We start from the raw sequence: 13,236 nt of genomic DNA on the forward strand, positions 1-13,236 counted from the left end.
TGAGGTTTATACGAGTGAAGAAAATTATAAAATATTATTTATATTGTGTTTGACACATTAACTGAAAAACTAGCCTTTAGGCTATCATATATGGGTGGTGAAGACTACAAATGATGAGAGGGAAGGAATTCTCTATTTTTCCTCTTCCTCCTCTCTTTCTCTCTCCGTGTCTCTCTTGACGAAGGATTCCATGTGTGAACGCCGCCTCAGGCGGCAGAATAGTATTGGTGGAATGTGTTGTGATGAGGTGGCATCTCATACACGTGTTTATAATGAACAACCTATAAACTAGTTATCTCAAGTAACTTATTAAAATGATAGCATATAAGATACAATAAACTACTTTTATGATATTACAAAACACTAATTGCAATAAACTTAAAAAATAAAATAGTTTATGTTTGTCAAGTCGAACCTTAAAGTTCAAGGAAAGCCTAAAAATACGAACAATGGCACCATCGTTCCCGCCACCACACCACCAGACTACCGTTACACTACTAAACAATCATCACACAACATTTTTATTTCTCTTATCGGTTTGAATGGTAAAACACCATAAAAATCTTACCTCTATTGTAATTGTGAGAAAGTGCAGTGAAGTGAATGTGATTGGTTAGGGGCAACGAAGGAAACGATAAGGGAATGGATTAGATCCATACATATTATTAAATATTTTTTCTTAATAAACACATAAAAATATATGAAGGGTAGTATTGTCATTTTAAGTCATTTAGGGACCAAGACCATGGATGTTCCGAGTTACAAAAACATTTAAGGACCACGCGTACATATTAGCCAAACCATATGGACCATTCTTGTAATTTACCCTTACCTATAAAAAGCTGTTACACACATACATGCCGCATATTCAAAATACATTGATCAGATTCGAAGTCTCCCGCCACCTATCACCGTCTCGGTCGGCCGTCACAGCCTTCCTGTAAGTTCAGTCGAGCTTTTTTTCTTCAGGCAAATCCAAGTACTTGCTTTAGCAGCCGCCAAATTTCCAGTTTTTCTTTTGTATTAAATTCATCAACGTGTGTTTCCTCAAGTCGGATTGATGATTATTAATTTCGGGTCTCTACCTTAATTACCGAAACGAAGACTTTTATTCGGGATTTCTATGGTGGGAAAAAAGGGTTTCGCAGAAATTATCTTTAGGTTTTGGATATAGATGTGATGTGGAGAAGGAATCATACATAGAATCAGACGAAAAACTTACATTTTCCATTATTACTGTATCTATGAACTTATAAAAAAATTATCGTACATGAATGAAGGTTTAACACGGGACTTGAAGATCAAGAAATTTCAAGCCCTTGTCTCACACTGATACAGAGACGAAGGAAAAAATGGCAATAGATCCAACTCCATTACCTGAGTCTGCTCCTTCTTGGTTCACTCCCAAAAGGTACACGTACATTCATCATGTTTCATCTCTTTTCCCCTTTTCACTTCTTGATTAGATAAAAAAACAAAATCCAGCTAACTAACGTGGGAATTCACACAATGCACAGGTTGCTTGTGTTTTTCTGTGCGATCAACATGATAAATTATATAGATCGAGGAGCAATTTCCACTAATGGTGTAAATGGGAGCCCTAGAACTTGTTCAGAGATTAATGTGTGTTCAGATGGTAGCGGAATTCAGTAAGTCGTTATCTTTATAACATCATTAGTCGTCATATGTTCTTTATACTTTTTTTTTTTTTTTTTTTTTTTTTTTTTTTGTCAAAAGGGGTGATTTCGATCTAAGCAATTTTAAAGATGGTATTCTAGCTTCTGCTTTCATGGTTGGACTTCTTATTGCATCTCCAATATTTGCATCCTTAGCCAAAAGGTAGTTTCTGTGTTTCTGAATCATTAGCTAATGTGTCACATGATTGATTTTTATTTTATTTTTTCTAATTTTTATTTATTTATTTTGTGTATATGAGCACAGCATTAATCCTTTTAGACTTATTGGAGTTGGATTGTCGGTGTGGACACTTGCTACAATTGGTTGTGGGTTTTCGGTTGATTTTTGGTCGATCACTATCTGTCGAATGTAAGTTTACCATTTTACCCTTTCAAACACCATCAACCTTCATAAATTTGATTTTTTTTTTTTTTTTTTTTTTTGGTGTAACTGAAATATTGTTGTTTTCAGGTTAGTTGGTGTTGGTGAAGCCTCTTATATAGGTCTTGCAGCTCCATTGATTGTTGAGAATGCTCCAGTATCTCAGGTTCTCTTTGTTACTTGCTAATTCCCACACATTTATATGTTTTGTGTTTCTAATTTAGGGAAATCTCCAGAAAAGTTTCACACTTTTAGGAAAAGTTTTTAATAAAATCCTAAATTTTAAAAATAGAAAAATCTCGACTTTTTAACTTTTTTGATTAAAAAAGCCCAAGAAACCGACTAGTTTATTCACTTGAGCCATTTTTGACTTGTTCAGCAGGTAATGAGACGAAATCCTTAATTTTTCCAAAAATAATGATCAAATTTCGTCAAAACTTATATATAATATATAAACATATTTTTTACATATTTATATCTACTTTTACGTATTTTTGTACTTTTTTAGTTTTTGTATATATATGTTTACGTATTTTTATGTATTTTAAATATATAAACGTATTTTTTACTTATATATGTATTTTAAATGTATAAACGTATTTTTTTACATATTTATATATGTATTTTTTAAGTATTACACATATTTTTTTATGTATTTTTATGTGTTATTTTTTATGTATTACGGACTTATATATATATATATATATATATATATATATATATATATATATATATATATATATATATACGTATTTAAGGAATTTTTTAACACTTTTTTATATAATTGGTTACATTTTTTATGTATTTTAAAATTTTAAACATACTTTTACGTATTTATATGTATTTTTAAGGGTGTTACATATTTTTTATTTATTTTTTTGTGTTATTTTTTTTATGTATTACGTATTTATGTATTTTTTAAGATTTTTATATTGATGTTTATGTATTTTTATGTATATTATATGAATAAATGCATTTTTTTACATATTTATAAGTATTTTTAAGTATTTTACATATTTTTATGTATTTCTATAGTATGTTTTATTTATGTATTACGTATTTATATGTATTTATATATATATTTTTAAGTTTTTTATATAGATGTTTTTGTATTTTTATGTATTTTAAATGTATAACTACATTTTTTTTACATATTTATGTATTTTTCTACCTCAAGTCATCTTCACCGTTTCATCCGATTCGTACAGTTTCTTAGAGTATGTCTAGATTGTTTTCCTACATAAAAAAACTATGTAAAATACTTAAAAATATATATAAATACGTAAAAAATATGTTTATACATTTAAAATACATAAACATCTATATAAAAAACTTAAAAAAATACATAAATATGTAAAAATGCATATAAATATATAATACAAAAAAAATAGCATGCAAAAGTACATAAAAATATGTAAAATGGTTAAAAATAGATATAGATAGGGTTATACATTTAATATACGTAAAAATACATACATACATACATACATATATATATATATATATATATATATATATATATATATATATATATATATAGACACACACACGTAAAAATAGATATAAATACGTAAAAAAATACGTTTATACATTATATACAAATATTGACGAAATCTGCAGAAAAGTGTCATTATTTTGGAAAAATTAACAATCTAGTTTCATGACATGCTGAACATGTCAAAAAGTTTAAAAGTCGGGACTTTTCTATTGAAAAAATAAAATTTAGGAGTTTATTAAAAAATTTCCCAAAGACATTAACTTATTACTCCCTCCGTCCCAAAATTATAGTTCGTTTTTCATTTTTTGTTTGTTTCAAAATAATACTTCATTTCTAAAAATAAATAATATTTTTATCAAAATATTCTCTCATTAGTACTTAACCAACTAAACAGTTAATAGAACATTAAATGCAAAGTAAAAACAAAACTGTTATTTTATTGCATAAAGTTAGTTGTAATTAATGTTTCGTTAATCTGTTTCTTGTCTGTGGATAATAATTTTGGGACTGAGTATTATTATTATTATTATTATTATTTTAATTTATAGTTGCAACAACCAAACTTACATCCATTTTGTTTTATAGAGAACCTTGTGGCTGGGAATATTCCATATTAGCGTACCTGCTGGAGTTGCTATTGGTGATGTCTATGGTGGATTGGTATGCCACCATATAAGATAAGATAAAACAAGCTTTCTAGCATAGTTACCTAATTCGTCCCAAACGCCTCTAATTCGGTGTTCAGGACGTCCTTTTTTCACGTTCCAGCTGAGATTTCATTCTCGGCGGGAAATCGCGGACTGTGTCTCTTACGAAATAGTGGTACTATAATGTTTCATAGAGGTGTATGACAGTGATTTCCCAAATAGTGGTGGCGTTGTTATCGTGATCCACTGTTCTTTCCGTCAATGCAATAGTGGTGCAACAGGCGATATTACAATTTAGGAAGTGATTTGTACACAACCAGGGGCAGATTTAGGTGGGGTCACCGGTGGCACCGGCAACTCCTAACTTTTCCGGCCGCAATTGAAAATTTTTCGAAATTTTTAAAAATTTTACTTTTTCTACTATCGTGCAACCCCTGACTTTCTCGTGCAACCCCTACTGTGAAATCCTGCATGTGAATCCTGCGTCCTCCCCTATACACAACAGATTTTCGCCACACACAACAATTTATGTTTTACAGAGTTGTACAATACAACATTTTAAAGCACCAATTGTTGTATGTGGAGAAAAATTGTTGTGTACGAATCACTTCCTTTACAATTTAGTCCATCTTGCGCTACTTGACAAAGAAAAATGCATCTATGGGCTATTTAAATATAATTATGTTCTTTCTATTTTTAACTAGCTCAACCGAATATATTGATTTTGTTTAAATAACCCAATTGCCCAGATATCAAAATGCAAACCTAATTAGAAAGCACACAAATTCTCCTCTTTTAATTAGAATGCATGACTAATTTCCATATTACTATATTAGAATATTATGTATTTATGCTTTATGTTTTATTTTTATTTTTATGACTTTTAATGATATTGGTTCTATATAATATAATTAGTATTAGTACTCTAATATATAAATTATATATAAATATATAATATAAATTATACATAAAAACACGATATACAACCGCACCGCTAAAGTTGTCAAAATCAGGATCCTAGGTACGATCGTTTTTGGGTTTGAAAGATTAGGATCGGGATCCTAAGACCCTACAAAATAAAACATAAGTTTAACTAATTATTTTCAAACATTTAGTTTTCTGTTCAAAAACTATAAAAACTTCAAAACTTTAGTTACAACTTACAATACAAAATGATAAACGATAAATTGGTAAAGGATAAAATATATGAAGTTGTAAATCCATTTTTTCATTTGCATAAAAAAAGTCAAGGGAAGGTAGGATCGGATCGGATCCCGATCCTACGATCATACCTGCGATCCTACCCTAAATACGATTTGTATGCGATATGGGTCATTTTTCATACCTAGTATCTTACTTTCTTACGATCAAGATTGTGATTTTGATGACATTGATCACCACGATTTCAAATAGTAGCCGGTGATCGTTATTTGAATTTTGACCGCGATAACTGCATTGTTTGTAATCACTGTAAAGGGAAGTTTACAAGCTCTTACACCAAAATTGTGCACTTTTTGACATTAGAAGATGCTTAACCATGATTAGAGATCAAGAAAGGCATGAAAGACTTTTGAAGAATGTAAAAGAAGCAGGAAATTTTGCTCTCTCAAAGTGTTTGAAGAATTTAGTACTCGCTAAAAAAATTATCCTTTAGGAAACACATAGAAGAATCTTTTGGCATATTAGAGAGAAACACGATGGACTTGATGATGATTCGAGGATTGTGTACTAATGGAATTCCTTTTCAATATGTCACCTAACTTGCAATTTCTAGAAATGGTTAGTGCCATCAAGAATACACCAGATGGATACAAACCCCCCATCATGTGTAAAAGCAAGAACCTTATTATCTGATGAATGTGTTAAAGATGTTGAGAAAGAGCTCCGGTTAAAGACACATGATATGCACAAGGAGTCTCAATCGTATCAAATTGGTGGTGTAATGTTACACAACCCTCTATCAATTTTCTTGTGCTTAATTTGCATGGTGTAATGTTTATGTACTCGGAAGACTTCTACGGGGTGAAAAAAAAGGGGTTGTAATTTCTAAGTTTCTTCTTGGAGCCACTAATAGCATTGGACCAAGCAATGCGTTACACGTTGTAACAAACAACACAACTAATTGCAAAACGGTTGGGTGGGAAATCAAGAAGGTATACATATATATTTTTGGTTCCTTTTTGTGTGCACACTGTGAATATGATCTTTAAAGACTTGGCTATCAAATTTTATTAGCTAACCTCAACATATAAGTAAGGTAAGGAAATTATCAAGTATTTTCTTAACTACACCCATGGCTTACATTTTTTTTAGAGAAAACTCAATATTGGAGTTATTGAAGGTTGCGAAGACATGTTATTGAATTATAGGAAGGCCCTTTGCATGACTATCATCCTCAATTCTTGGCGGGAATGGGTAAAAAATGGGAACGAAAATATTCGAATAGTTGGGCAAAGGTCACTGATACAATTAAGGATTACGAGTTTTCTAAAGATGGTGAGAATATTTTGGCTATTACAAAAACCCCATATTTTGCTAATTAAGTTTTGTGATGGTGAAGGTCCCAAAATGGGAGAAATATATGAAAGAATGGACAACATAAAAGAATGGACAACATGCTAGGTGAACTCAAAGATAATATGTTGGAAATAAATATTCAAGTTATTACCCTCAAGTTGGAAATATTGTTGTGGCTAGATGGAAAAGATGCCGATCCCACTTTATTGTGTGGGGATTGTTTTAAGTCCTAAATTTTATGATAATTACTACCTAGAGAAGTTGGCACCCGGTGACATGGAAAGAAAAGCTCCTAACCAAAACATAAAGATTGTAGTCAGTCTTATGGAAGTGTTTCATAGGATTGCAGAAATTAAAGAAGAAAGGATGTTACGAGAATAATTTGCGAAATTTCATATGAAAAAGGAATCTACTCTAAAGCCACAACGCAAGCCGATGTCGTGACAATGGATGAAGTTGATTGGTGGGCTACATATGGATCAGAGACTTCAAAATTGGAAGAAGTAGCAATAAAGTACTCTACCAACTGATTAATAGCTCTTCAGCACAGAGAAATTGGAGTACATACTTCTATATCCATAGTGTCCAGTGAAATCGTTTAAATGTCAAGAGAGCGGATAAACTTGTCTTTATTCATTTTAACATTAGACTTCAATCATGTTGTTAGGATTCTTATAAATCCATCCCCCACAAGAAGTCCCACAAGAAGTGGGTCATGAATCTAGAAAATGCACACACACACACACACACACATATATATATATATATATATATATATATATATATATATATATATATATATATATATATATATATATAAGGTTCAAGTCTTTCATAAAAATATTTTTTTACAAACACAAGTTGTGTCCTATCTTGTCAAATCTTTTTGGTTGGGACATAAGACTATTTTTTTTTCCATTCACATCAGTCTCATTCCAATGAATGTCATACGTATTCGGTTATGTTTTCTGATTTATAGGTTGGAAGTGGTTTAGGTTGGCGCTATGCATTTTTTGGCGAAGCAATTCTAATGCTTCCATTTGCTATTTTGGGTTATGTAATGAAACCTTTGCAAATGAAAGGTACATTTAACAATTTCTATTAAATTAGTATTTTATTAACATTAAGATAACACCTTTTTTCAATATACTTTAACAAGTTCGATGTTCATGTAGGCATGTCAAATGCAAAAATCATCCCATGGTTCTTAAATGAAGAGTTCTCAAAGAAAGATTACAGGTCTTTCACACAACAATATTGTATAAAAGTTTCATCTGTAAAACCCATTTTATATTATTTACACCGGAATTTTTTTCAGCTATGTTTCATATACATTAAATCAGTTATCAAGATTTGGGCAAGATATGAAGGCTCTTTTGAGTGAGAAAGTATATGTTGTAAATGTTCTAGGTGATTAATATTCTTCAATCTCAACTATTGTTCACTTAATTTATTATTTGTTGATCTTCTAATTTTTAATGGATTTATAGGTTACATAGTGTATAATTTCGTCTTTGGTGTATATTCATATTGGGGCCTAAAAGTTGGTTATAACATATACCAAGTGGTAACAACGTTTTATATAGAAACCAAAATTAGTATGCAAGAAATATATATATATATATATATATATATATATATATATATATATATATATATATTGGCTTCCCACATTTGGATTTTTCATATTTTACAGGACAATATTGATTTATTATTTGGAGGAATCATAAGTGTTGGTGGAATTGTGGGGACAATAGGAGGAAGTCTTATTTTGGATCGCATAAATTCCACAATCCCCAATGCTTTTAAGGTACATATTTATATTTATTAATAATAGAGTAAATTACACAAATCGTCCCTCGTGCAGGTGTCAAAATGCACATTCAATATTATTTTTAAAAATTAACTCGGACCATCCAGTATGTTTAAAAGCTGTACATTTGGTTATGTTGTTAATGATGTTAAGTTTTTGTTGTTAAACCATGGTAAATTGACATATTTACCCTTATTTTTACAGAAAAATTATTTAAAAAAAAATAAAAACTAATTTAAACCATAACACGCCACCCCCACAACCAAGGAACCAAATCTTGTTACAAACCCCAACTCGTTCAATTTCCATTTTTTGAAGTTCTTGTTCTTGAAGAAAGCAAGATTTTATTTCATTTTCATTTCTAACATTCCCTCCATTTCATAAATCTATAGTAACAAAATAAGAAATTTTCCAGATATGATTAATACATACAAGAAATCAAGTGATATCAATGCCCTAATAAAGACCAATAACCATAAATCACTGGAAGAAAGATAAAAGAACACATGTTCGTAAAGAAAAACTCGATTAGGTTTTGATTTTTGAAGTCCACACAAATTGAAACTAAAACCTATATTCCACCATTAAAACTATTAGACTGAAACCAAGAAGAAAAAGTGGGTTTGATTTTTTATTGTTGAAACCCATTGAATCTGAATCCATCATTAACATAGTGGTGGGGTGAAAAAACTGAAGACATCGATTATCTTTTGGGACTGGCCTTCGAGCTAGTTTTGAAGAAGAAAAAAAAGATTATGAAATTTTTTTCCCATATATATATATATATATATATATATATATATATATATATATATATATATATATATATATATATATATATATATATATATATATATATATATATATATATATATATATATATAAATCTAGGTTATGTTTTCTTAAATCTTGGTTGTTTTCTAGGTTTTTTTATTCTTACTTTGTTTTTATGTATTTTTTATTTTAATTGATGAAGTATTTTTAGTTTAATTAATTTTTGTGTTTGTTAATCATTTAAAAAAATTATATTTACTTTTTTAAATATAAATCTTAAAAATCAATTATTTTTATTTAAAAATAAAAATAAAAGTGAAAGGTAGTGAAAAGTGACAATTTCCTATCTTTGTTGGTGAGGGAAAAGAGAGTGAGCTTTCAGGGAAAGGAGATTAAGTGAAAGGTAATGTGACACTCAAAAAATGAAAGATGTTTCCCATACATACCATGTGGTCTAACGTGGGAGATGAGAGAGTCAATAGAGTTAGGGTTATTTTTTTATTTTTTTTTATTGTCTTTCTTTTAAAGTTAAAAGATTAAAATGCCTTAGACGTTTCGGTCACTTATTGGAAAAATAAACGACTAACGATATTAAGGATGAAGCACACAACTTTTAAACATATTAGGGACGATCCAAGTTAATTTTTGAAAATATAAGCTAAACATGTCATTTGGTACATGTATGAGGGATGATTCATGTAATTTACTGTTAATAATATTTCAAGTACATAACATGTCATAACAAAATATGTTGTCCTGTGTTTTGAGACTAAGACAAATTTTGTCCCACCCAAGAAACATACGAAGGAAAATTTGTGGTTTATATTGGTTGATTGATATATATATATATATATATATATATATATATATATATATATATATATATATATATATATATATATACCTTTTGCAGTTACTTTCCATAGCAATATTTTTTGGAGCAATATTTTGCTTTAGTGCCTTTTGTTTCAGCAACATATACGTTTTCTTGGTTCTCATTTTAATTGGGGAGATTCTTGTTGATGCCAGTCAGGTAAATTGAAATTAACTTGTTACGTATTTGAATTAGTGTTCAATGCAAGTAATAATAATGTACTTTCATTCATTTGTTTCTTATAGCATCCCATTTTCATTTCTTCCTTTTGCTACATTGTACTTTGAAAAACAACTATTTATAGTAAGATCATCCATAGAAAAAAAAAAAAAAAATTTATTGCTATATTTTTAAGCCACCGTTGCAGTTCACTTATAAATGAAGGGGTAAAACAAGAAAGATGCCTAAAGAATAAGCTCCTGAGTTAAAGGGTTATTAAGTAATTTAGTAATACAAGTTTTGTTTTCAAAGTTGGAGCATGATAGTTGTGGGTTATCGTTTCGGTTATTTGAGAGTTATTCTCTTGTAGGAGATCCTTGGCTTCTCGAACAGCTAGACTTATACTTTCAATCATTAACAAACATTTGAATATCAATATGTTCTTGTTTTTTCAATTCAATTCGTGATTACACTTGTTGATTTAGGGAGATGATAGCAAAGTGGTATCAGAGCAATCAACATGGCTCCTAATACTAGAACTAACATTCAAAGAATCTAGGAGATTGGAAGGTTGTTTATCAAAGTATAATGTTCTATTATGAAAAAAAGATATTGAAAACACAATCCCTTGATTAGGTGGATTTTTCAAAATACAACGCTTTAAGAAGAAAAAGTTAAAAGTACAATGTTGTAATAAAAAAAATATATTGCAATTTCTTGCGTTTAGCCATTGGAATATTATCATGTATCATGCATGTATCACAGTAATATTCTTTAGATTCTGATAAAAACACAAATAAAAAAATAATAACAGGGTCCGGTGAATCTTGTGTGTCTCAATTCTGTTAAACCAAGTTTACGACCATTAGCAATGGCAATATCTACTGTGTCAATTCACATCTTTGGTGACGTGCCCTCCCCCCCACTTTTTGGAATCCTACAGGTTTGAAAATTACCTATTTATTTATTATTCTTCATTTTGAATTAATCAACGATTATTTTATGTGTGACACAGGACAAAGTTGATAACTGGAGGACATCTATTTTGATCTCAACGTCAATATTGTTTTTGGCAGCCGGAATATGGTTTATAGGTAAGAGCATTTTCATCTTTTTGTACAAATGAAATGAAGATCGACTTTTTCTTTTGATGTGGTATGTTTGTTTTTTACAGGTATCTTTCTTCATAGTGTCGATAGATATGAAGAAGATAGCGAGCAGCCAGATATGTCACATTTGCTTGAATCTGAGGTGGCTAATGGAGATATTACTTCTGCTTTATTATGAAAAAGGAAAGATGAAAAGATTAATGGAGTTGACACGTGATATACTAATACCGGATATATAAAATATCTATAGTTTTTTCTCTGTTTTTTATACCAATAAAGATGAAAAGCTACTTGGTCATAGACTAAGGAAATATGTATTTAAGATATTTAAAAGAGTGATTAATATTTATAGCTCTAATAAAATGCGGCTACTTTCATCAACAAATCTTAAAACGGGATTATATTTAGACAAATATCATGAAGGATTTTTTTTTGGGTTTAAAATATTCCTTTTAAACGGTTTTTTTTTGGAACTCTTTTTGTATTAGTGATCTTTTCGACAAAAATTGGCATGCAAATAGTCATTATATATAACGTCCATTAAAGAGAAATGTTAATTATCATTTGTGAGATTTTCTAAATCTTAATATACATATGAAATGACAAGACTACATCGTGGTCTCTACGATATGTATTTTTTATTTTTTATTTTTTTATTTTTTTCAAATTTGATCTAAATTTCAATTGTTTTTTTTAGATCGGTGGTCATTTTGAACTCGTTTCGTTGAATATTTAGTGTCTCTGAATATTCAAATGACTGTAATAATCTTGGCGTATTTATTTTCTCTTTTTCTTTCATTTATTTTAAATCTAATACTTATTTATTTATTTTAATAATCTACCTTCTGTAATAAACAAAACCTTACTATGCCACTTGTCATATTCTAAGATGTTGATTTGCCACATGTCATAATTCCAAGCTATTATTCATAAAAAACGTCCAACACCTCACAAGTAAATCAATTGTTTTTCAAATTTTGAAAAAAATAACCATATCCTAATTTATTTTCGATATGTTTTTTATACCAATACAAAATTGCAATTAAATATGTCGGTTTCTAATTTATCCCATAAAATCTGGGCCATAAAATATGGGATTTTATCATGGTAAATACCTAAAACTACCTATTATATAGCTAATTCTTCATTTAAACTTCATAAGAAAACCATGACTCCTTCATTAAAATTCAGAAAAAATTGCTTTCACATCGTCAATAATCAGGATTTCTGCAGAAGATACATCAAAGAAAATTAGGTTAATACATCATCAATCAACACTAACAATGATCTGTTTCGATTTATACCATTGTTAGTTGTTTGTGCATGCGTAATCATCTAATGATTCTTCTTCCTGTTTGAATTTATGTAAAGTATTAGTTGTTAATCATTCTGAAATTGTAATTTTACGTAATGCGTGTAACCATTTCATGTTATGAAATGTTGTATTTCAACTATACGTACTAGAAACACCTAAAAATCATATTTTAATAAATAAATCATATTGCTGACATATTTCTTAAACTACTATGCAGTCTTTTATTGGTGAAATACTTTTCTACAAAAATAAACTATAAATATAGCAATGTAGCTTCAAAAACAATCTTTTCCTACCGTTGTACTTTATAACAATCACAAGGGTAACCTCTCAAAGGGTAAAACTGTAATTTTTCATGCTTTGTATATATTCTCTTTAAATAAAAGGGTAAATTGTAATGCTCTATATGTTCCATTTAAGTAAAATAAAATATTGTTTTTTTTCTATTGTTTATACTTTATGTTTAAATAAA

The 13,236-nt window shown here is 29.2% G+C and overlaps 1 protein-coding gene across 2 annotated transcripts; it reads left to right on the top strand.

Moving 5' to 3' along the window:
- Positions 1-876: 876 nt before the first annotated feature.
- Positions 877-11,810, top strand: LOC145018397 (putative sphingolipid transporter spinster homolog 2). Of its 2 annotated transcripts, XM_078976288.1 has the most exons (16): positions 877-940; positions 1,281-1,411; positions 1,518-1,649; positions 1,738-1,839; positions 1,942-2,046; positions 2,149-2,224; positions 4,142-4,216; positions 7,700-7,802; positions 7,896-7,959; positions 8,039-8,130; positions 8,211-8,287; positions 8,417-8,530; positions 10,221-10,340; positions 11,155-11,283; positions 11,356-11,434; positions 11,515-11,810. In XM_078976288.1, the coding sequence occupies exons 2-16, from the start codon at positions 1,353-1,355 to the stop codon at positions 11,625-11,627; spliced, it is 1,440 nt and encodes a 479-aa protein (XP_078832414.1). In that variant the 5' UTR covers positions 877-940; positions 1,281-1,352; the 3' UTR covers positions 11,628-11,810. The 2 variants fall into 2 exon arrangements, with proteins under 2 accessions (XP_078832414.1, XP_078832415.1); XM_078976289.1 differs by lacking the exon at positions 4,142-4,216.
- Positions 11,811-13,236: the final 1,426 nt, after the last annotated feature.

Source organism: Lactuca saligna, chromosome 9 (genome assembly GCF_052625555.1).
Source record: "Lactuca saligna cultivar CGN05327 chromosome 9, ASM5262555v1, whole genome shotgun sequence".
In the NCBI taxonomy this organism is placed as follows: domain Eukaryota; kingdom Viridiplantae; phylum Streptophyta; class Magnoliopsida; order Asterales; family Asteraceae; genus Lactuca; species Lactuca saligna.

What these genes read in the sequence shown, in the direction of transcription:
- LOC145018397 (XM_078976288.1), top strand. Translation starts at nt 1,353, where the DNA reads ATGGCAATAGATCCAACTCCATTACCTGAGTCTGCTCCTTCTTGGTTC. An exon ending in ATATGTTGTAAATGTTCTAG is followed by an intron (nt 8,131 to 8,210) that starts GTGATTAATATT and finishes ATGGATTTATAG; the next exon opens with GTTACATAGTGTATAATTTC. An exon ending in TTCTTGTTGATGCCAGTCAG is followed by an intron (nt 10,341 to 11,154) that starts GTAAATTGAAAT and finishes AAATAATAACAG; the next exon opens with GGTCCGGTGAATCTTGTGTG.